The 24,518-nt window shown below is 34.1% G+C and overlaps 1 protein-coding gene, 1 long non-coding RNA gene and 1 other non-coding gene across 7 annotated transcripts; 1 reads left to right on the top strand and 2 right to left on the bottom strand.

The window, feature by feature from the left end:
- Window positions 1-1,642: 1,642 nt before the first annotated feature.
- Window positions 1,643-2,597, bottom strand: LOC122065036 (pentatricopeptide repeat-containing protein At1g28690, mitochondrial-like). Its single transcript, XM_042628825.1, has 2 exons — window positions 2,148-2,597; window positions 1,643-1,825 (listed from the first exon to the last, which is right to left on the bottom strand). The coding sequence occupies exons 1-2, from the start codon at window positions 2,327-2,329 to the stop codon at window positions 1,648-1,650; spliced, it is 360 nt and encodes a 119-aa protein (XP_042484759.1). The 5' UTR covers window positions 2,330-2,597; the 3' UTR covers window positions 1,643-1,647.
- A 17,243-nt stretch (window positions 2,598-19,840) lies between these two features.
- On the bottom strand, window positions 19,841-19,913 carry TRNAR-ACG. The gene has a single exon. It is a non-coding gene; the product is annotated as a tRNA-Arg (tRNA).
- Window positions 19,914-20,057: 144 nt separating this feature from the next.
- On the top strand, window positions 20,058-23,189 carry LOC122065034. 5 transcript variants are annotated; one of them, XR_006135890.1, is made up of 5 exons: window positions 20,058-20,363; window positions 20,484-20,635; window positions 20,740-20,861; window positions 20,993-21,373; window positions 22,195-23,189. It is a non-coding gene; the product is annotated as an uncharacterized LOC122065034 (long non-coding RNA). The 5 variants fall into 5 exon arrangements; XR_006135889.1 differs by having other exon boundaries at window positions 20,463-20,635; XR_006135888.1 differs by having other exon boundaries at window positions 20,080-20,635; window positions 22,195-22,995; window positions 23,128-23,189.
- Window positions 23,190-24,518: the final 1,329 nt, after the last annotated feature.

Raw genomic sequence — 24,518 nt, 5'->3', positions numbered from 1 at the left:
TGACTCGTACGAAGTACGAGGAGCGGATCCTATCTCAAGAGCGGATCCTATCTCAAGAGAGATAGAATCCAGATCCAACTTCGCATTCGAGTAGCGGATCCTATCTCAAGAGAGAGACAAAGGGATACAACAATATTGTAGGAAATTTTGGTAATAGTTTTTAGTAGAATTCATGTGTCCACTAATATAGCATACAAGAATCCAAGATCAGGTTTTGATCCGGACTCCAAAAGCATAAGTCCATAACCAACCACTAGAATCAGAAAACCATGGAAATAAGTACATGCGAAGTTGGATCTGGATTTTGTAATGAAAAACTAATAAAAATTTAAATTTTGAAAACTAATATAAGGACGCTTAGGTGGTTAGGCCTTTGAGTTTCGATACTTGGTAATTTTCCTCACCTCCATGCTGGTGTAGACACCGAATTTTGTCACCCCCCGGCAATGATGATAATATGAAGGATTACATGTTGGACATTTTATACTTGGAGAATTTTCAAACTTAGAGTAGAAAATGACAAATTTTTCCTATAAACTTTCAAGAGAAAATGTTTTCAAAAATTAGAATTTGATGTTGTGGATTATTGTTGTTTGTCTCCTCAAGTCGGACATTACACTTTGATGCGAGAACTATGCGAATCGACGCCCGATTCTCTCTTTCATTATATGATCGGGGTCCCTACTTTATGCATATTTTTGTAAAGGTTCCCGATCGAGACTACAATCATGTCTCACATCATTGGATAGTGCTCGGACTGAGCTTTCTAACAACATATTACACGTCGAATTCCGACAAACGGTTTGAAAGATATGACCCCCGAAAGTTGACTCCAAAGTTCGGTATCAGATTCCATTCCGGGCAATCAAAGGGTGCCACGTGGCGCCCAAACCCCTTTGTCCAAAAGCAAGCCTTTTGAGACAATTCTCTCTAGTTTTTTAGTCCCACATCGGAAATTTGAGAGAATTGTCCCAAGTCCCAAGGCTATAAGAATAGCCCTTCCCCTCTTCCAAAGGGGAGGAGAAAAATTGAGAAAAATTTGAGAGAAGGAATATGGCCCCATGAAGGTTTTTTCTAATTCCCTCTCTCTAAATAAATAATCTCTCAAAGTATAAAAGTTTAAATGTGTAATCCTTCCTTGAGCCGGGAGACTTAGTCTGATTCGGTTCGGTCCGATTCGGTTCGATTCAGTTTTGGCCTTGAAGCACAAGGGTTATCTCCCCTTGTTTCTTGATTAAAGCCGGCTTAAGGTATTTTTCTTCTCCTAATTGCAGTTTAGACCTAGCTTATCTAATTTAATAGATTAATTTCTAATTTATTAATACTTGATTTGTTTAGATTAATTAATTAGTCTCAATTTGGTTCAATGTGGTTTATTAGATATAAATCGGTTTATTTCGGTCCAATTAAAGGTATTTAGATAATTGATTTTTTTTGATTAATTAAGTTTAATTGTTTTTTTTTTAACATGTAGATTTGATTTGGTCTAGTTTTTTCTTTTTAAATTGTCTTTGCTCTTTTAATCTAGACCCTTAGATTAGGATCTCAACTGTAACCTAATCCCATTCCTTATTCTTCTTCCTCTCTTCCATCTTTCTTCTCCAGCCGTCCCTCTCCACTCTCTTCTTCTTCTTCTTCTCCTTCTTCTCATCTTCTCCTGTTCTTCCACTCCCTACTCAAAGGAAGGGTGATCCCGTCGCGGCCGTTCAAGCACAGCCTTCCACCGTCGCCTATGACTGCACTGTCGTCGTCCGCATCGTCTTCCAAACCTCCTAACCGAACCCACTTCCCCAGCTCTTCTTCCTTTCCTCCTTCTTCTTCTTCTTTTTCTTCCTAACTGAACCTGCAACCGAACACTCCTTTCTTCTCCTTCTTCTTTTTCTCTTCCTCTTCCCTGCTGCTGCAACCGGACCTGCAGCCACACCTCCTTTCTTCTCCTTTCTTCCTAACTGAACCTGCAACCGAACACTCCTTTCTTCTCCTTCTTCTTCTTCTTCTTTTCTTCTTCCCTGCTGCTACAACAGGACCTGCAGCCACACCTTCCTCCTCCTTTCTTCTTCATTTTCTTCTTCTTCTTCTTCTTTTTCTCTTCTTCTTCCCTGCTTAGCAACCAACCCTGCATGTCCACTGAGAGTGCACTAAGGAATGTAACATAATTGGGTTTAATTTCATAATCTATTTGCATTTTGTTGAAGAGCTCAAGTGCTTCTGTAGGATTTCCATTCTTCCCATACCCATCAATCATGGAAGTCCATGAAAGGCCATTCTTTTCTGGCATATAGTTGAAAATTCTCCGTGCTTCCTCAGTTCTCCCACATTTTGAGTACATGTATAAGTGCACTTCCCAATATCACAAGACAACATTACATCACACGTAGCTGTTGTAGGCAGTTTCAAAATCAAGGAAAACGTGAACCCATCTGGTTTTTCATTTGAGGGAGTGAGTTTGCGGATCAAATTCAGAGATCCTCCAGCTTGACCTTGTTTGAGGTAGGCTGCAATCATTGAATTATAGGAGGAGACGGTTGGTTTGGGCATTTGATCGAATATCTTTCGGGCATAGGATAAACAGCCAGATTGTATGTTGAGAATGAGGAATTTGATGGAAATGTTGGTNTTTTTTTTTTTTTTCAAATATAACCTTCTTTATCCTTATAATGGTCAGAAAGTAGGATAAGTGTTGAATGTTGACTCGTACGAAGTACGAGTAGCGGATCCTATCTCAAGAGAGATAGAATCCAGATCCAACTTCGCATTCGAGTAGCGGATCCTATCTCAAGAGAGAGACAAAGGGATACAACAATATTGTAGGAAATTTTGGTAATAGTTTTTAGTAGAATTCATGTGTCCACTAATATAGCATACAAGAATCCAAGATCAGGTTTTGATCCGGACTCCAAAAGCATAAGTCCATAACCAACCACTAGAATCAGAAAACCATGGAAATAAGTACATGCAAAGTTGGATCTGGATTCTGTAATGAAAAACTAATAAAAATTTAAATTTTGAAAACTAATATAAGGACGCTTAGGTGGTTAGGCCTTTGAGTTTCGATACTTGGTAATTTTCCTCACCTCCATGCTGGTGATAGGGCTATTCACCATGGTTTCAAGTATTGGTATCGAATTGGTCATATCGGTCATATTGTCTCGATATTGACTAAGAACAATCCTCAATCTTTGACCAATCCAAATCAGTTACCCGTATTATTTTAGGGGTAAAACAATAAAGAAAACATACTTTTTTCTGAAAAGCAAGGGGTAAAAGTGATTAATACCCACCGACCCGGATCGAAATAATATCAGCAGAGTCCAACACTGGTACCAAGAACTAAATCCATGCTCTCCGCACAACGTGTCATCTGGTATCCAATATAGCTCTCGAATACGCGCACCATAAGTTTGATATCTCCGATATAGCTCTCGAACACACACAACATGAGTCGGGTGCGAGTGGGTCCCCAAGTGCCAAAGATACGCTCTGTACCATGTCACCACTAGTAGCCACAACCCAAAATTGCCAATGTTGGCAATAGAGTTGATCATAGGAAGGGTGAGGGTGATTCTTTCATTTCCTTCTCTGTGTGCCTGATTCCACACACAACATAGGGTTATCTGGGAACACAACGAAGCTACATGTCTGTCCTCTCCCAAAGATCATTATGATTGATGAGCTGAATAAAACATTATGGGAATTGTAGAATTTCCCAGATACTTACCCATAACAGTAATATTTTGACTACAGTTGACTCTACTCTTCTTGTTCTCTATATTTGGCATACTTTTTAAGTTCAAGTTCATGTTTTATAAACAATAAGTGACAATTGGCCGCCTTTCAGCTTCAAGGTATACTCAAGTTCTTTAATGGCAACACCGAAATCTCCAGAAATGGGGAGATACTTTATTTTTTCAGTAGATAATGGTGTTCTTAATGCAAGAGTGAGACGTTTTACTATACAACAGGTGTTGGCTGATGTGGCCTTACATTGCCACATAGGTCATAATTAGCATATTTAATTAAATATTAAATAAAAAAAAGATGATGTAGGTGGATATAACTACCTATTTACCATAATGGGTGGGGATAGGGTAGTTAAGATTCATAAGGACTCTAGTCCTCTTTTTATTCTAAGAAATTTTGTCTCGTCCCATTGAGAAGGCAAGACTTGAGAAAAGAAATAGGAAAGAGATTGACTAAGAGTGTAAGATATTTACTCACACCAAATCTGTTAAAAGAGAAAACGAAAAACTAAAGAGGATCTCACTAATATCCAACGATGACAGGTTATTATAGTCCAAAAGGAGGTAGGCCAAAATATAAATTCCACACTAAGTTTTGATTATTAGGTTCCTCCCATAATCTTATATTTGGTATCAAAGTAGATTTTTCCTACCTTTGGATTTGAAATTGAAGATTTTCCTTTTGATTATTTTTATTTTGATCAAAATTTTAATTAGAATCCAACATTGATAAAAAATCTAGTGGTTGACAGTAGTCTAAAAGCCAGAGGAGTCGTCGCCCTTCCAACCATTGATCGTCAATCGTAGGAGCCTGATGGTCAGCCATGAACATATTTTCTCTTTATTTTTCTATCTTGATTTTATTTGGATAGATTATGGGAAGAGAGAAGAAAAATAATACTCTTTTGATTCTCTCAATAAAGGTAAGGTTACTTCAAGTCAAAATAAAAAAAATAATAATAATAACTCCCACAACTCACTAACGTATAGAGTTTGGGTTTTGAAAGTTTAGATAATTTACAACTCATTATGACGTGATGTGATGCATAGTCATTATCTTTGATTTATTATGATGGAAACTTTAAAGCTCATTATGATACCTCATTAATGATGACTTTTAAATTTTTAAATAAGAAAGAAGAAAGAAAGGTAGTTACTTTATCACTTACAAGATACACGATTTTCAAAAATAGTTTATTTTGTGATAAAGATAATGCGTGGTTATAAAGTATACATGGAATATTCTTTGGATAATAGAAGGGTTGGATTTCCTAATAACCCATATGAAGCATTAAATAAAGAACCTAATTAATGATATATGGTTAATTAATGATTTTTTCTTTTCCTTTTCTATGTGGCTGATTTCACATACAGCATAGGGTCATTTGGGAGCACAGCGAAGTTATGTATCTGTCCTCTCTCAAAGATCATTATAATTGATGAGCTGAATAAAACATTATGGGAACTGTAGCATCTCCTAGATACTTACCCATAACAATAATATTTTAACTACAATTGACTCTACTCTTCTTGTTCTCTATACTTGGAATATCTTTTAAGTTCATGTTCATGTTTTATAAAGAAGTGACAATTGGTCATCTTTTAGCTTTAAGGTATACTTAAGTTCTTTAATGGCAGCACCAGAATCACCAGAAGGGGGGAGATACTTTGTTGTTTCAGTAGATATGGATGTTCTTAATGCAAAAGTGAAACGTTTTACTATGCAATGAGTGTTGGATGATGTGGCCTTACATTGCCACATAAGTCATAATTAACATATTTAATTAAATATTAAATAAAAAAATGTGATGTAGTTCGATATAACTACTTATTTACCATAATGGGTGGGGATAGGATAGTTAAGATCCATAAAGACTTTAGTCATCTTTCTATTCTAAGAAATTTTGTCTCGTCCCATTGAGAAGACAAGACTTGAGAGAAGAAATAGGAAAAAGATTGACTAAGAGTGTAAGACATTTGTTCACACCAAATCTATTAAAAATAAGGTGAAAAACTAAAGAGGATTTCACCAATATCTAGCGATGACAAGTTACTACGGTCCAAGAGGAGATAAGCCAAAATATTTTATTTTGTAATAGGTTTTGGTTATTAGGTTCCTCCCATAATCTTACATTTTGTATCAAAGTAGCTTTTCTTTGTCTCTGGATTTGAAATTAAAGATTTTTCTTTTGACAATTTTGAATTTTGATCAAAATTTTTATTGAAATCTAATATTGATTGAAAATTCAGTGTTGACAGTGGCCTAAAAGCTAGTGGGGTCGCTGCCCTTTCGACCATCAGTCGTCGATCGCGGGAGCCTGGTAGCCAATCATGAATATATTTTTCCTTTACTTTCCTCTATTAATTTGATTTGGATAGATTGTGGGAGGAAAGAAGAAAAGGGAATACTCCCTTGATTATCTCCATAAGGGTAAAGTTACCTTAAGTTTAGAAAAAAAAACCTAACTCCCACAACTCACTAACGTATAGAGTTTGGTTTTGAAAGTTTAAATAATTTATAACTCATTATGGCGTGGTGTGATGAGTATTTATTATCTTTTATTTATTATGATGGAGGCTTTTAAGCTTATTATGACACCTCATTAATGATGACTTTTAAAATTTTAATTAAAAAAATGAAAGAAAGTGGTTATTTTATCACTTACAAGTTACATGGTTTTTCAAAACCAATTTTATTTTGTGATAAAGATAGAGTGATTATAAAGAGTACATAGAGTATTCTTTAGGTAATAAAGGGTTAAGATTTCCCAATTACCCATATGGAGCATTAAATAAAGAACCCAAATAATGATATATAGGTAATTAATGATTTTTTCTTTTCCTTCTATGTGTGCTTCCACACACAACACATGGTCATCTGGTCATCTGGAAACATGACGAAGCTTCGTATCTGTCCTATCCCAAAGATCATTATGATTGATGAGCTGAATAAAACATTATGAGAACAGTAACATTTCCCAGATACTTACCCATAACAGTAATATTTTGACTATAGTTGGCTCTCCTGTTCTTGTTTTCTATATTTGGCATTTCTTTTCAGTTCAAGTTTATGCTTTATAAACAAAAAGTGACAATTGACCGCCTTTCAGCTTTAAGGTATACTCAAGTTCTTTAATGACAACACCGGAATCACCAGAAGGGGGAGATACTTCGTCGTTTCAGTAGATATGGATGTTCTTAATGCAAGAGTGAGATTTTACCATGCAACGGGTGTTGGCTGATGTGGCCTTACATTACCACATAGGTTATAATTAGCATATTTAATTAAATATTAAATAAAAAAATGTGATGTAGTTGGATATAACCACGTATTACCATAATGTGTGGGGATAAGGTAGTTAAGATCCATAAGGACTCTAGTTCTCTATCTATTCTAAGAAATTTTGTCTCATCCCATTGAGAATTAAGATTTCAAGGTTTTCTTACTTTTAAAGGCTGATAATTTGTCATCTTAAAGTTACAAGGTCAGTCCTTTTGAGAATTACACAATTTAGATCTTTTGAATCCAAATCTTTTGGTTTAAGAATCAAATGCTATGTCATTTAGGTAAACGACCTCATTTTTTAGGACAATATACTTATGAAACCATGTTTTGGACCTATTTTTACAATTTCTATACTATCTAGATATTTGTTATGCATGTTTTCATATGCTGTTTTATAATCTTATTTCACATAATGTTATTTGTTAACATTACTTGAATAGAAAATACGTTAAAGTTGGTGACATTTGGACAAGTCACTATGTATTTTAATTAATATTTGATGAACCTTGATTGAGAACATAAGTAGTACAATATTACGTTCAATAAATAATTGATACTTTTATTTATTTATTATTTGTAGAACGAATAATAAAGCTTATGGAAACATATAGGGGACTAGATATAAGTATTATACGAAATGTGATTAAGGGATTGTTACTTATGTTGCATTCCATAAAGTGATGGGCATTTCTTAAATACATAGATACATCATTATTTTACAACTAAAATATGTAGATTATTTTCTATCCCCAACGGGAGGAGATTATTTTACATGCACATAAGTTGGGGTAAGATAATTGTAATAAGCACTAGGCACTACATCTAAAATGTAGTTTTGACTTAGTGAGATGCACATTAGTTTTACCACATAAGAATCAAACTTTTATTATTACAATTGCAGTCCAACGACAAGTTGTAATGAAACTACTGTTTAATATTGAAACCATTTAAGGAATACATAAATTTTATTATTTCAGTCTAAAGTTTTGACAAACTATTATAAATTATAGCTGTAATCCAACGACGGATTGCAATGAGCTTTATATGTTGTTGATTATTAGCATTGGTTGATATTAACATAAGGTGTCTAAAATTAACATGAGTTAACTTTTAGTATAATATTAGCATACTCTATTTAATTGTTTAATTGATTGCTTCTCTTAAATTAATTGCAGTACCGCTGAATAATGTTTATAAAGTTCCTATGAAGGCTGGGGATGATTACCAGGAATTGGGAGAAAACATCGAAATGACATTAATAGTAATAGACAATAACTTTACGATCCGTAAAGAAAAACCGATACCTCTTGTAGAATTAAGTGCACAAGAAGAAAGAGATTAACGAATGAGAGTAATAAGGTCTGTTTTGCCATAATAAAATGGTATATAAGCCAAACCATCAATATCCCAATCCCATATTGTGATTTGGTAGCTAATTATCTTAAGGTTGTGGATGAGTAATTTTTTAAGTCAGATAAGTCCATAACTATGATCTTCATTGGGAATTTTAACTCCATTAGGTATGACAGAACCAAAGGAGTGAATGCTTGTATTAGAGATATGAGAGATATAATGGCTCAGCTGAAGGCACTTAAGGTGGTTCTACCAGATAATTATCTGGTATACCATGTTTTGAATTCTCTTCCTAAGGAATTTATTGGATACATAGATTCAGATTATGCTGGATGTGAAGATACAATGAGATCTACATCAGGATACATATTTTTATTGGCTAGATAAGCACTATCTTAGAGAAGCATAAAGCAACTAAAGACCACTTTATCTACTATGGAAGCTGAAGTGGTGGCATACTATGAGGTTATCTCTCAAGCATCAGGGTTAAGGCAGTTTATCACAGTTATTAAAACAATACCCTCCATTGAAAAGTCGATTTGTGTTTATTATGATAACACAACAGTAGTTAGATTTTCTAATAATACTTGTTCAATTAATCAATGCAGAACATTAAGATCAAATATTTTGTCATAAAGGAAGATGTTCGAGATCACAAGGTTTCGATCAAACATATAGGTACCAATGGTAACATTGCTGACCCATTTTACCAAAGGCAGGTTTTTGTAGATCATGTAAGAAATATGGGCTTAAGCAAATCATCATGTATTTAATTATAATTTTCAAATATTATAATATAAAGTTTGATTCCGACTAAACTATCAATAAAGTTGCTGTCAATTTGATTTTCCTGTTATTCAATTATAGTAGTGCACATGTATTCTGAATAACAGATACCTATAAAGACATTAGGCAATAATGTTTGGACTAAAGTTAACCACTGAGTCAATTCAGAATTAATTATGGGATTAATTCTATTAAGTTTAAACTTCATCACATAATGGTTCAAGTTGATAAGGATGACTTATCGTGATGCATAGAAGGAAAAAATTGAGTATTAGAAACTTGGACCGCCATGATTCCTTGAGTTCAATTTTTCATACTGAATGCGTGGTTCTCCAACAGATTAAGTTTAGTATAACCATACATAAAGTATAGAACTCAATCATTTGTTTTGTATATGACAATCTAGGCCAAGTGGGAGAATGTTGGCTAATGTGACCTTACATTATCACATAGGTCATAATTAGCATATTTAATTAAATATTAAATATAAAAAAATATGATGTAGTTGGATATAACTACCTATTTACTATAATGGGTGGAGATAGGGTAGTTAAGATCTATAAGGACTCTAGTCCCTAATTTAATTTCTAAGAAATTTTGTCTCGTCCCATTGAAAAGGCAAGACTTGAAAGAAAAAATAGGAAAGAGATTGACTAAGAGTGTGAGACATTTGTTTATACAAATCTGTTAAAGAGAAGGTGAAAAAATAAAGAGGATCTCACCAATATCCAGCAATGGCAAGTTATTACGGTCCAAGAGGAGGTAGTCCACAATATTTAATTCTGCATTAAGTTTTGATTATTAGATATCTCCCATAATCTTACAGCGGGACGACACTATAGAAATGTTGATACGAAAAATCATTGATGGAAAAGAGTGGAAAGATTGAGCATAAGAGTTGCACTATCTAACAGTGCCAAATCACGATAGAATTGAGCGAGAGGTCAAGGTTTTTATTTCGCTCAAAATGATGAGGGAGGGGATTTCAAGTTTACTGTGGCATCATCCCTTTGTAGTAAGAGGAAGAAGGGTAATGGTACCGGTAATAACAAGAGGAAGAAGAGAGCAAAGGAGAAGGAGAAGGAGGCGAGAGTGATGGTGGCCCCGAGATCGATTATGGAGATGAAGCTCCTGCTTCTTTTTCTTCTTACATTGAAGTCACTTGATTGGTAACTAAGTGACAATGGAGGAGAAGGTGTGTCCCTCCTACTGTCAGTGTTATATCAGTACTGTTAGTGTTTGTTTAGTTGGTTTTCATATTAGTTTATAACAATACTATCAGTGTTTGTTTATCTGGTTTGCATGTTAGTTCATAACAGTACAGTTGGTGTTTATGTAGGTGGTTTGCATGTTAATTTAGTGTGTTTTTATTACGTAGAAAGTTATGTATTGTTGTTAGTAATCCATGTGCTTTACTTTACGAGTCTGGTGAGTCTTCACCTATAAGTGAAGTGGGAGCACTCGAATGCTGACATGTGTATATTGAAATAGTGTAAAATGGTTAATCCAATTTTCTAAATATCCAAAAAAAAAAAAAAAAAAAAAAAAAAAAAAAGGTAAGTAATCCATACAAAAATAGAAGATTTGTGCTCCTTAGATTTCCCTAATTTCATTCCTATTATTACAATAAGAAATTAATTTTTTTTAAAAAATTATCTCTTCTTCTTCTTCTTCTTCTTCTCGTTCTACAGAAAAAGCTACATATGCGATTCTCTTGGTTCAAGGTTTTGTATTTATCTGTTTAATATAATTTGTGAAAGACACCTAAATTTTAAGGTGTATCAATCAAGAGGTAAACCTTTCATCATATTACAAACTTATTCTATAAGTTTCTAAGTCTTCTGATTTATCACCATCCAATTCAAAACTCTAAACCTCTGGATAAGAATACATATGTCGTAGCAATGAACTTAACTGTGTTGCTTTATCTTTTAAAAGAAAAAGATAGATAAAATAATTACAGATGTTTTAAATGGCAAATGGAGTAACATAGAAACTTATGTGTAGAATGAAAACGTGTAGAAGAAGAAGAAGGGAAATAACAAACAAATTAAGAAATTAAGATCATTTCTTTTAGTGTTATAATAGGAATTAAATTATCAACGGGATTTTTTTTTGTAATAACCAACGAGATCAAAAGAGCACACATTCTGTTTTTAGGCTTCTTTTTTCTTATTAATATTTGAATCTTAAGAATATTAAAAAAATTGGATTAATTGTTTTACACCATTTAGTTATAGATATACACATGTCAACATTCTAGCGTAAGTGGATTGAAACTCTCACTTCACTTTGCTATGGCATCATCCATTTGGAGCAAGCGGAAGACGGATAATGGTGCCGGTAGTAACATGAGGAGGAAGAGAGCAAAGGAGAAGGAGAAGGAAGCGAGAGTGATGGTGGCCTCGAGATCGATTATAGAGATGAAGTTCCTGTTTCTTCTTCTTCTGACATTGAAATTACTTGATAGTAATCAAGTGACAATTAAGGAGAAGGCGAGTCAGCACTACTGTTAGTGTTATATCAGTATTGTTGGTGTTTGTTCAGTTGGTTTGTATGTTAGTTTATAACAGTATTATTAGTGTTTGTTTAGCTGTTTGCATGTTAGTTCATAATAGTACAGTTGGTGTTTGTATAGGTGGTTTACATGTTAGTTTAGTTTACATTTATTGCACAAAAAGGTATGTATTGTTGTTAGTAATCCATGTGCTTTACATTACGAGTCTGGTGAGTCTTCACATATAAATGAAATGGAAGCACTCCAATGTTAACATGTGTATATTGGAATAGTGTAAAATGGTTAATCCAAAATTCTAAATATTCTCAAAAACGATAAAAAAAAAAAAAAAAAAAAAAAAAAAGGCAAGTAATCCCTACAAAAAAGGTAAGTAATTTCTATAAAAACAGAAGGTTTGTGCTCCTTAGATTTTTCTAATTTCGTTCCTATTATTTAACTAAGAGATTATTTATATTTTTTTTTTCTCTCTTCTTCTTTTCTTCTTCTTCAACACAGAAAAAGCTACATATGCTATTCTCTCTCAGTTTAGGGCTTTGTATTTATCTGTTTAATATACTTTGTGAAAGACACCCAAATTTTAAGATGTATCAATCAAATGGTGAATCTTTCATCATACTACAAACTTATCCTATGAGTTTTCTAAGTCTACATATGTCGTAATAATGAACTTAACTGTGTTGCTTATCTTTTGAAAGAAAAATATGGAGAAACTAATTGCAGATGTTTTAAATGGTAAATTGAGTAACCTAGAAACTTATGTGTAAAATGAAAAAGCGTTGATGAAGAAGAAGAAGAAGAGAAAGAATAAACAAATTAAGAAACTAAGATAATTTCTTTTAGTGTCATAATAGGAATCAAACTATCAATGAGATTTTTTTTTGTAATAACCAACGGGATCAAAGGAGCACACATTCTATTTTTATTGTGCTTCTTTTTTCTTCTTATTATTATTTAAATCTTAAGAATATTTAAAAAATTAGATTAACCGTTTTACACCATTCAGTTACACATATACACATGTCAACTTTTTAGCGTAAGTGGATCGAAATTTTCACTTCATTTTGCTGTGCCGTCATCCATTTACTGCAAACGGAAGAGGGGTAATGGTGTAGAGTAATAAGAGGAGGAAGAGAGCAATGGAGAAGGAGAAGGAGAAGGAGAAGGAGGCGAGAGTGATGGTGGCCCCGAGATCGATTATAGAAATGAAGCTCATGCTTCTTCTTCTTCTGACATTGACGTCACTTGATAGTAATCAACTAACAATTAAGGAGAAAGCGAATCCGTTCTACTATTAGTGTTATGTCAGTACTGTTAGTGTTTGTTTAGTTGGTTTGCATGCTAGTTTATAATAGTACTATTAGTGTTTGTTTAGCTGGTTTGCATGTTAATTCATAACACTACAGTTGATATTTGTGTAGGTGGTTTGCATGTTAGTTTAGTTTACATTTATTGCACAAAAAAGTTACGTGTTGTTGTTAGTAATCCATGTGCTTTACATTATGAGTCTGGTGAGTCTTCACATATAAGCGAACTGAGAATAGTCCAATGTTGACACATGTATATGGAATGGTATAAAATGGTTAATCCAATTTTCTAAATATTCTCACGAATGATTAAAAAAAAAAAAAAAGGTAGGTAATCCCTACAAAAAAGGTAAGTAATCTCTACATAAATAAAAGGATTGTGCTCCTTAGATTTTCTTAATTACATTCCTATCATTACACTAAGAGATTATTAAAAAAAAAAAAAATTCTCTCTCTCTTCTTCTTCTTCTTCTTCTTCAACACTCTCTAATTCTACAGAAAAAACTACATTTGTGACTCTCTCTCGGTTTAAGGCTTTGTATTTCTCTGTTTAATATAATTTGTGAAAGACACTCAAATTTTAAAGTGTATCAATCAGATGGTAAATTTTTCATCATACTACAAACTTATCCTATGAGTTTTGTAAGTCTATGTTTTATCACTATCTAATTCAGCACTCTAAACCTCTAGATAAAAATACATATGTCGTAGCAATGAACTTAACTGTGTTGCTTTATCTTTTAAAAGAAAAAGATAAAGAAACTAATTGCAGAGTTTTTAAATGGTAAATGGAGTAAACCTAGAAACTTATGTGTAGAATAAAAAAGCGTTGTAGAAGAAGAAAAGAAAGAACAAACAAATTAAGAAATCAAGAAATTAAGAAAGTTTATTTTAGTGTTATAATAGGAATCAAATTACTAACGGGATTTTTTTTTTTTTGGTAATAACCAACAGGATCAAAAGAGCACACATTCTATTTTTATTGAGCTTCTTTTTTATTTTTTATTATTTAAATCTTAAAAATATTTAGAAAATTGGATTAACCGTTTTACACTATTCATTTACATATATACACGTGTCAACATTCTAGCGTAAGTGAATTGAAACTCTTACTTCACTTTGCTGTGGCATCATCCATTTACAGGAAGTGAAAGTGGGGTAATGGTGCCGGTAGTAACAAAAGGTGAAAGAGAGTAAAGGAGAAGGGGAAGGAGGCGAGAGTGATGGTAGCCTTGAGATCGATTATGGAGATGAAGCTCCTACTTCTTCTTCTTCTGACATGGAAGTCACTTTATCTGTAATCAAGTGACAATAAAGGAGAAGGCAAGTCCTTCCTACTATTAGTGTTATGTCAATACTATTAGTGTCTGTTTAGTTAGTTTGCTTGTTAGTTTATAACAGTATTGTTAGTGTTTGTTTAGCTAGTTTGCATGTTATTTTATAACAGTACAATTGGTGTTTGTGTAGGTGGTTTACATGTTAGTTTAGTTTGCTTTTGTTGCATAGAAAGTTACGTGTTGTTCGTTTGTAATCAATGTGCTTTACTTTACCAGTTTAGTGAGTCTTCACGTATAAGTGAAGAAGGAGCACTCGATTGTTGACACTTGTTTATTGGAATGGTGTAAAATGGTTAATCCAATTTTTTAAATATTCACAAAAATGATAAAAAAAAATGGTAAGTAATCCCTACAAAACATAAGGTTTATGCATCTTTGATTTTCTTAATTTTGTTACTAGTATTACACTAAGAGATTATTTTAAATTTTTTTTCTCTCTCTTCTTCTTCTTCAGCACTCTCTCATTCTACAGAAAAAACTACATTTTCGACTCTCTCTTGGCTTAGGGCTTTGTATTTCTCCGTTTAATATAATCTGTGTAAGACACTAAAATTTTAAGGTGTATCAATCAGATGGTAAACTTTTCATCATACTACAAACTTATCCTATGAGTTTTCTAAGTCTTCTGATTTATCACCATCCAATTCAGCACTCTAAACCTCTGGATAAGAATACATATGTTGTAGCAATGAACTTACTGTGTTACTTTATCTTTTAAAAGAAAATGATGGAGCAACTAATTACAGAGATTTTAAATTGCAAATGGAGTAGCCTAGAAACTTATGTGTAGAATGAAAAAGCGTTGAAGAAGAAGAGAAAGAACAAATAAATTAAGAAATTAAGATAATTTCTTTTAGTGTTATAATAGGAATCAAATTACCAACGAATTTTTTTTTTTGTAATAACCAACTGGATCAAAGGAGCACAGATTCTATTTTTATTGGGTTTTTTTTATTATTATTTAAATCTTAAGAATATTTAAAAAATTAGATTGAACATTTTACACAATTCATTTACAGATTTACATGTGTCAACATTCTAGCGTTAGTGAATTGAAACTCTAACTTTACTTTGCTATGCCATCATCCATTTGCTGCAAGCTGAAGAAGAGTAATGGTGCAGAGTAACAAGAGGAGGAAGAGAGCAAAGGAGAAGGAGATGGAGGCGAGAGTGATGATGACCCCGAGATCGATTATAGAGATGAAGCTCTTGCTTTTTTTTCTTCTGACATTGAAGTGACAATGGAGGAGAAAGCGTGTCCATCCTACTGTTAGTGTTATGTCAGTACTGTTGGTGTTTGTTTAGTTGGTTTGCATGCTATTTTATAATAGTATTGTTAGTGTTTGTTTAGCTGGTTTGCATGTTAGTTTAGTTTGCATTTATTGCATAGAAAATTACATGTTGTTGTTAGTAATCCATGTGCTTTACTTTACGAGTATGGTGAATCTTCACGTATAAGAGAAGTGGAATCACTCGAATGTTGATGCGTGTATATTGGAATGGTGTAAAATGGTTAATCCATTTTTCTAAATATTCTCAAGAATGACAAAAAAAAAAAAAAAAAAAAAGAAGTAATCCTTACAAAAACAGAAGATTTGTGCTCCTTTGATTTCCCTAATTTCGTTCCTATTATTACACTAAGATATTATTTTAAAATTATTTTTTTTTTCTTTCTTCTTCTTCAACACTTTCTCGTTCTACAGAAAAAGCTACATATGCGACTTTCTCTCAGTTTAGGGCTTTGTATTTCTCCGTTTAATATAATTTGTGAAAGACACCCAAATTTTAAGGTGTATTAATTGGATGGTAAACCTTTCATCATACTACAAACTTATCCTATGAGTTTTCTAAATCTTCTGATATATCACCATTTAATTCAGCACTCTAAACCTCTGGATATAAATACATATGTCGTAGTAATGAACTTAACTATGTTACTTTATATTTTAAAAGAAAAATATGGAGAAACTAATTGCAGATATTTTAAATGGCAAATGGAGTAACCTAGAAATTTATGTGTAGAATAAAAAAGCGTTGAAGAAGAAGAAGAGAAAGAATAAACAAATTAAGAAATTAAGATAATTTCTTTTAGTTTATAATAGGAATCAAATTACCAATGGGATTTTTTTATTTTTTGATAATAACCAACGGGATGAAAGGAGCATACATTCTGTTTATATTGGGCTTCTTTTTTTTCTTCTTATTTTTTAAATATTATGAATATTTAAAAAATTAGATTAACCGTTTTACACCATTCAATTACACGTATCAACATTCTAGCGTAAGTGAATTGAAACTCTCACTTCACTTTGCTGTGGCATCATCCATTTGTAGCAAGCGGAAGAGAGATAATGATGCCAGCAGTAACAAAAGGTGGAAGAGAGCGAAGGAGACGAGATTGATGGTGGCCCCGAGATCGATTATAGAAATGAAACTCCTGCTTCTTCTTCTTCTGACATTGACATCACTTGATAGTAATCAAGTAACAATTAAGGAGAAAGCGAATCCGTTCTATTATTAGTGTTATGTCAGTACTGTTGGTGTTTGTTTAGTTGATTTGTATGCTAGTTTATAATAGTACTATTAGTGTTTGTTTAGCTGGTTTGCATGTTAATTCATATCAGTACAGTTGGTATTTGTGTAGGTGGTTTGCATGTTAGTTTAGTTTGCATTTATTACACAAAAAGTTACGTGTTGTTGTTAGTAATCCATGTGTTTTACTTTACGAGTCTAGTGAGTCTTCACGTATAAATGAAGTGGGATCACTCTAATGTTGATGCGTGTATATTGGAATGGTGTAAAATGGTTAATTCAATTTTCTAAATATTCTCAAAAATGATAAATAAAAAAAAAAAGTAAGTAATCCCTACAAAAACGGAAGGTTTGTGCTCCTTTTAAAATTCTTTTTCTCTCTCTCTCTCTTCTTCTACTTCTTTAACACTCTCTCATTCTACAGAAAAAGTTATATATGCGTTTCTCTCTCGGTTTAGGGCTTATTATTTCTCCGTTTAATATAATTTATGAAAGACACTCAAATTTTAAGGTGTATCAATCAGATGGTAAACTTTTTGTCATATTTCAAACTTATCTTACAAGTTTCATAAGTCTTATGATTTATCACTATCCAATTCAGTACTCTAAATTTTTGGATAAGAATGCATATGTCGTAGCAATGAATTTAACTGTGTTGCTTTATCTTTTAAAAGAAAAAAGATGGAGAAACTAATCACAGAGGTTTAAAAGGACAAATGGAGTAATTTAGAAACTGATGTGTACAATGAAAAAACATTGAAGAAGAAGAAGAGAAAACACAAACAAATTAGGAAATTAAGATAATTTCTTTTAGTGTCATAATAGGAATCAAGTTACCAACGAGATTTTTTTTTGGTAATAACCAACGGGATTAAAGGAGCACACATTCTATTTTTATTGGGATTTATTATTATTATTATTATTTAAATCTTAAGAATATTTATAAAATTAGATTAATCGTTTTACACCATTCGATTACAGATATACACGTGTCAACATTCTAGCGTAAGTGAATTGAAACTCTCACTTCACTTACTTGAAAATTCACTAAACTCCTTTACTTTGAATTTGTTTCCTCAGATCGTGTATTGGTTTATTGGTATTTACCCAGCCCAAGCGCCAAATGGGGAAAATATAAGAAAGATAATTTAATTAAAGAGAACATAAGAAAAAATTTGTAGTCCCATACATACTCATCTGATATTTTCATATGTCTGCTAACTCAATGTGGCCTAAACGAGTGTGACTGAGTTTGCAATTGTTAGTTCAAAGCAACAAAATATAGATGTAAAAACATCTCAGTATCGGTAACATTTTCCAGTCCCATCCATCATATACATCAGAACTTAAATTTTGAATTGTTTCTAAGCAGTCTGATAGCATTCATTGTTGCATTTTTGAGGGTTCATTCTTCATATAGATCTTGCACTGGATGGACTGCCAATTCAATTCCATTTTTAGTTCGTCTTCAAGTGCATTCCTGCTGCTTTCTAGATATGATACAACCATTGATGACAATAGACTTTTTGCCAGTGCAAGGAGAAATATAATTGGAAATGTAGATCGAAAAGAACTGTGATTTATAAATCAGAAGTGAAGAGATATTCCCATTGCAAGGTGGGTCACTTGGGCATGACGTGCTTGGGCCTCTTCCTATTCATCAATAATAGATAGCAGCTAATCTAAGTTGATCCTCGAGTTATTCTCCATGAACCCATCAAACCATATAATGGAGGATTCTTGCAATATATTATCATTAGAACCAAAGGAATCGACATAGCCAACTGAGCCAAACCTATGACACAATGGGCTATTCGACCTTGGAGTGAGTCTATGCTCTAAGTGGCACCTTGAGGTTGCCAAGCTATGTGGCACCAACATCTGGACAAAAGGGCAAAATGATAATCTCCTCCCAACCCCTCCGTGAAATGAAAAATCCGATCCCTACAGGATGCCTTCACATATGCTCTCATTGGCCCATGCTAAGTGCAGGGGCCACACACTCTACCAATGATCCCCTTCCCTTTAAGTACATAATAAGGGGAGTGGCTGTGTAGCTCTTGCACCCAAACACAGTTAGGGTGAAATTACCACCCCACTCCTATGAAATGAAAGATCCCACCTCAATTAGATACTCAACACCATGTCATTAATTGACCTGCGTGCTAGTAAAGGACCATGCAGCCGATCACCCTCCCATGGTAAAGTATTTTTCAAAAATTGAACATATAACGGCGAAAAAAGTGGTGGCCATAGTCGATGGGAATAAATTAATTGTTATAGTGGTGAGGACTTACTGCGAAAAAAGTTAAGATCACATGGAGGCCTTGTAATTGTAAGGTTACTGGCTAACCCCCTTCTCTTATTGTTGTGAAATTTATGACTGCCCTAACCAATTGGATGACCGGAACCATTTTCTCCTTTCAGAAGTTCCATTTTCAAGGCTGTACTGAAATGAGACCAATCAGCAGCTCTAGCTGAATTCGTTCAGATAAGACCTAGGGGTGCGTCTATGGCTGTTCTACCTCTCAAAGGAACATTAGTGAAGAGCCCCACAATGGGAAAGCTTTAATGTTACTCTGAAGGCACTAAAATTCACAATGGAAAAATATTGGAGTAATTGCAATGTGTCGCAGGAAATCTTTAGGAATTAGGAAAGCACTAGCAAAACAAGGAGTTCTTTTGGAGACCCATCTGTGTCACTAGCCATGAGCTTGGGAAGCATTGGAAAGAAATTTAAAAGTGTTGAGGTTGAGACTAATGATGAAGTGAAGAAACAGAAGAAGATTATTGCGAGTGGAGAAATGAGGGAAGCATTGGAGAGAAATTTAAAAGTGTTGAGACTCGGACTAATGATGAAGTGGAGAAATGAAGAAATGGATTCCACAATCTGTATTGTGAAGTGAACGACAGTGACAATGCTCCGCTTTTGTTCATGGGCAGATAAAATAATTTAAAAAAAGGCAATGGGTGCCCAACAACAACGACTCTGCTGGGGATCGAACCCAGAATCTCTGGTTCCGTAGACCAGCGCCTTATCCATTGGGCCACAGAGTCGCACATGAATAACTTGTACCTTTAAAATAATCTATAATAATTTGAAAAATCCTAAATTCTCCTCCCATCAATTAAAAACAGTGTGTTTTATTAGATAAAAATCGTAACATAACTTACAAGACAAGATAAAAATCGTAACCTAACTTACAAGACAACCCCCATAATTGATATAGGATCATGACAGAATCAGCGATTTGATACAGATTTTTTGGAACCAGGGTGCTAATCTGAGACTAAAAATATGTTGGATCAGTTTTGATTTTAGGTTTGGAGCAGAAAAAGAGTTGATAATCAAACTAGACTTCCAACATATAGCTCTAGAATCTTTTTGGTAGGAATATAGCTTTAGAATCAATTGAATAAGAAACCGGAGACAGATTATAAGTTGGGGAACTAACAATCCTACCATTTTCCTAAGAAGGAATCCACACATCTGAATGGATCCTAGTGGTAGATTCATCACCTATTTTTCTATTTTTGCTCCTCTCTCTCTCTCTCTCTCTGGGATTCACTTTTCAATTTCAATTAATTTTTCTTGACTACTCTTAGATGGAGGAAATGAAATTACAGATACAGGGGAAGTGAATGTGAATGAGAAGAAGAAGATCTTCGTTGTTGCCGGAGCTACCGGGAATACCGGAAAAATAGATTGTTGATCAGCTCCAACTCAAGGGTTTTGCAGTGAAGGCAGAGAGTGGTTCGTGATATAGAGAAGGCCAATTGTGGGTAGTACTTAGTAGTAGTTTATTTTTTAAATTGCAGAGAGGGTGTTTGGGAATTGTCCAGAAAGAAGTAGTTCCTCTTTTAATGTTGATCTAATTTGCAGGTGAAAGCCAGTGTAGCAGAATAAGCTAGCAGCAAGCTGTGGTGATATTTGCTACCAGTTTTCAACCTTTGTGAGATCATTGGCTCCATGGAAGGGTGAATTATTATTATTATTATTTTTTGGTAGGTAGTTAGTAATGGTTATGCAGTTAATATCTTCTTTAATTTTCTTTGACTATGCTGAGTTCTATCGTTTAATTCTTTAACAAACTCAGTATTTCTTTTTAATGTGTGTTTGTTCTTTGGATATGCAGTTGTTCATGGAAATGCATTCAGGGACACCAATCATCAATTCCTATATGAACTTCTGATGTTGCCTAAGATCTGTGAATTAGCATACTATGGATTTTTTTATGCTTGTGTGCCTTTGATTTTTATATTTGTTTCTGGTGTCAACCCAATCTGATTACATAGTCAACTAAGACAAAAGCATCTCGACTAACTAAATTTACTGTTACTCTACTACATGTGAATGGATACCCACTTCAGGGGCAAGCTCCCTAGATCTTAAGCTGGGACTCATTCAAGCCTTGCAGTTCATGGAGGAACTGTTTCTCAAGGAAAAAGGGAGGGAGACAACCATGATAGATTCAGTACAAACTGGGAAGGCAGACCTCTTATCATAACTGATTCTGGTAATAATGTAACCCTTTTTCCAATTCTTTCATAATTGTTTAAAACCAATTAATTACTACTAGTACTGCAAAAAGATTGGTCCAAATTTGGACAACTTAGTGAGCACATGACAAGTAAGGAAAGAAACAATAAAGATATGGAAGAACTCAGCATCACTTTCTTGAAATAGTTGATATTGGCTGTTATTATAGTATATTTTGTAGAAAAACTTGGATAAGTAATGATATTGATCCATTAGCAATTATAGAATATAAAAACATTGGCAACCTTTGATCCATTACTTTGTATGGTCTTAGTAAATAATTTCAGCATTAGAATCTCTCATAACAAGATATGAATTCTATTTGAATCTGAATTGTGATGTTCTTACTCGTTCGTAAATTTGGGACTGTGAACCTTGTTGAAGAATGCTGGAAAATGGTATAAAGAGATTCATTCTTATCAGTTCCATTTGGTTCAATGGAGCTGCAATGGGCAACTACTTAATCCAGCTTACATCTTTCTAATTAATGTATTTGGACTGACGTTGATAGCAAACCTAAAAGCAAAGAAGAATAGCAGGTTTAGCTGTATAAGAAAGCTCTTCTAGTATCTTAGTCCATGGTTTGAGTATCATATTTGAGTATAGATCTCACTTGCCAGCAGGTGATGGTATAGCTAGGAAAAAAAAAAATGAAGAGAGGTGCAAATCTGAGTAGTTCTTTCATTATGAACCACTGCACAGATTTTTGCTGATAATCATTACCACTTTTAGGAATTAGTGCAGTTACCACAAAGATTGATTCTAACTCAGGCCATGAATTTCATGTCTTATATGCAGGTATTCATGATGCAATCAGATTGTGAAAGATCCAGATCTATAATGACCAAACTGTGATGATGTGAACAATGGAACAGTGCTTAAATTCAAAAACCATGAATTTCATATCCTACAAAGTGCAGAAAATCCAAAGAAAAGACAACCCATTTACAGAAAGAATATGAAAGGCAAAGACAAACACACATGCATTCAACAACATAAAAATCAAAAGAACCAAGCAACCAGAGAAACTATGGCTGCAACAATGGCTGGTGCTGACGGAGCCACTCCAGCACTCTCCATGGACGGCGACGGTGCAATCCTTTCGAAATCTTCAAGTGCTCCTGTGGCTCCAAGGAAAGCCATCAAAACCAAAATGTAAATGGTAAAGAAAATGGCCAACCTGCAGTTCTCCATATCTTACTAAACTCCCAGCTGCTTAAAAGGGAATAAGAACTGGATGCTTGGAGAACAAGTGCTCTGTAGAAGTGGGTTTGAATTCTGAGAAGAGAAAGGGGAGCTTCCATGCTTTTAAAAGGAAGTTTGTGGAGTACTGAAGAGGAATCTGCCAGTTCTTTAGTGTTGGGATAACCACAAACAGAATCATTTGAGATGGTGATCTGTCAACTGTCACATGCATTTTACATTTCTCAGGCTTTACCATCCTTAACAGGCTGGACTAAGTGCATCCATTGGGGTTCAATGGCTCTGTCACTTATCAGAGTGATTCAGAGATACACATTTCAAGGTGGCAATGATATGATGTTATTATTGAGAAGATGCCAATGATTTGATATTCTATAATTGTTTGGTAGATTCCAGGTAATGTTGAGTGTTATTAAATTATAGATGTCAGTGCCAATTATAGTTAAATGGATTGCCTTGCAACTTGTAAGCTTTAATTGTAAACAAAGGTGACTGACTAATAATTTTTCATGTCTTTCATACTATTAGGATCAGTTGAGGATGAGACCCAATGAAGAGATTGATGAGGGCTAAAGATCAGTTCTTGATAATTTTCTGCATTTATCTCTATTCATTTTTATTTTTTTGATACTCCTATTTATTATCTCTATCTGTTTCAAAAATCAAGAAAAGGGGGCACGCTCCCTGTCGTGTGGTCCCTCCTAAGGGTGATGAAATGACACACTCACCCCTATAAAACTCAAAAAATATATTTCTTGTTGATGCCCATGTGTGTCCCCTCATTGTCCTCCATGCCAATGCAGGGGTTGTATGACCATAGAGAAATTAATGGTATGCATCATTGCGAAAGTCCAAACTAACTCTCAACACACCCGAAGCGGGGTAGTTCAATCGGCAAGGACCAACACCTCAAGAATAAAAGGAGGTTATGAGTTCAATTCTCTTTTGAGGCCTTACCCCAAAAAAGTAAAAAAATAAAAAACTCAAATTGTTTGGAATATATCAATTCTAAGGTTGATTGGGACCGATTCAAGCTGGCTCTAATTCAGATTAGATAAAAAATGGGTCAGTATCAATCCAAATCTGGATTCAAAGGCCGTACCTAGTGCAGGCTCCTACATGTACGAGATCCGGGGGTCGAGAATTGTGGGTTCTTAAATACCTTGACTGAAGTTTATGAACCCTGCTACTCTTTCTGGTCCGACTCAGTTGGTTTTGAAGGCTTTGGTTCAGCTTTTATGGAGGACTCACAATTGTGTGTAAAAATCATGCTGCCGCTGCACTGGTGTAGTGAGCATCGAGTGATTGTGAGCCCTTTGAGGTATGTGTCCCAATGCTCTCAGCTGTCCGATGCTCGCTGCACCTCACCGCTCTCCCTGAGTTCACTTTTAACTAACTCTCTGCCATTTGAACAGAAATTTGATTTTGTCTTTCTCTACCATTTTGGTTAGGTGGGTACAACTAACGCTTTGGATCGGTGATGCAATTACTGAAATCGAATAATTTCATATCCTCGAACCAAAAACCCAAACCGAATCAGCTTCAATTTTATTCAGTTCCTATTCAATGTGTATATGATCTCTTAAATTTTGTTCAAAGTCAGATGAAGTGGAAAACCTACTGAAACAAATACAATTGAGAAGAAAATTACAATCTCATGAAGATCAATGTTTCAAATATCAGATAAGTCGAATTAACCGATTCGGTTTCAAATGTTTCGGAGCGGCCAAGTCTTGGGTTTGTGGGACCGGATCTCTGGGTTTCAGGTCTAAGGGCCCGATTCCATTTTGATCTGGATCAAAATTGGCATGAATTGATTTGACCCCTCATTTTCTGAGTTTAAAATCCTTGATGAAGATATAATTCAACATTGAAACTAGGTATTGAGTTGCTCAAACAAAGGCACATGAACGTAGGGT

This window comes from Macadamia integrifolia, unplaced genomic scaffold, assembly GCF_013358625.1.
Source record: "Macadamia integrifolia cultivar HAES 741 unplaced genomic scaffold, SCU_Mint_v3 scaffold1863, whole genome shotgun sequence".
Lineage (NCBI taxonomy): Eukaryota > Viridiplantae > Streptophyta > Magnoliopsida > Proteales > Proteaceae > Macadamia > Macadamia integrifolia.
The sequence above is the reverse complement of the archived record's forward strand: the minus strand, read 5'-3'. Positions and strand labels throughout refer to the sequence as shown.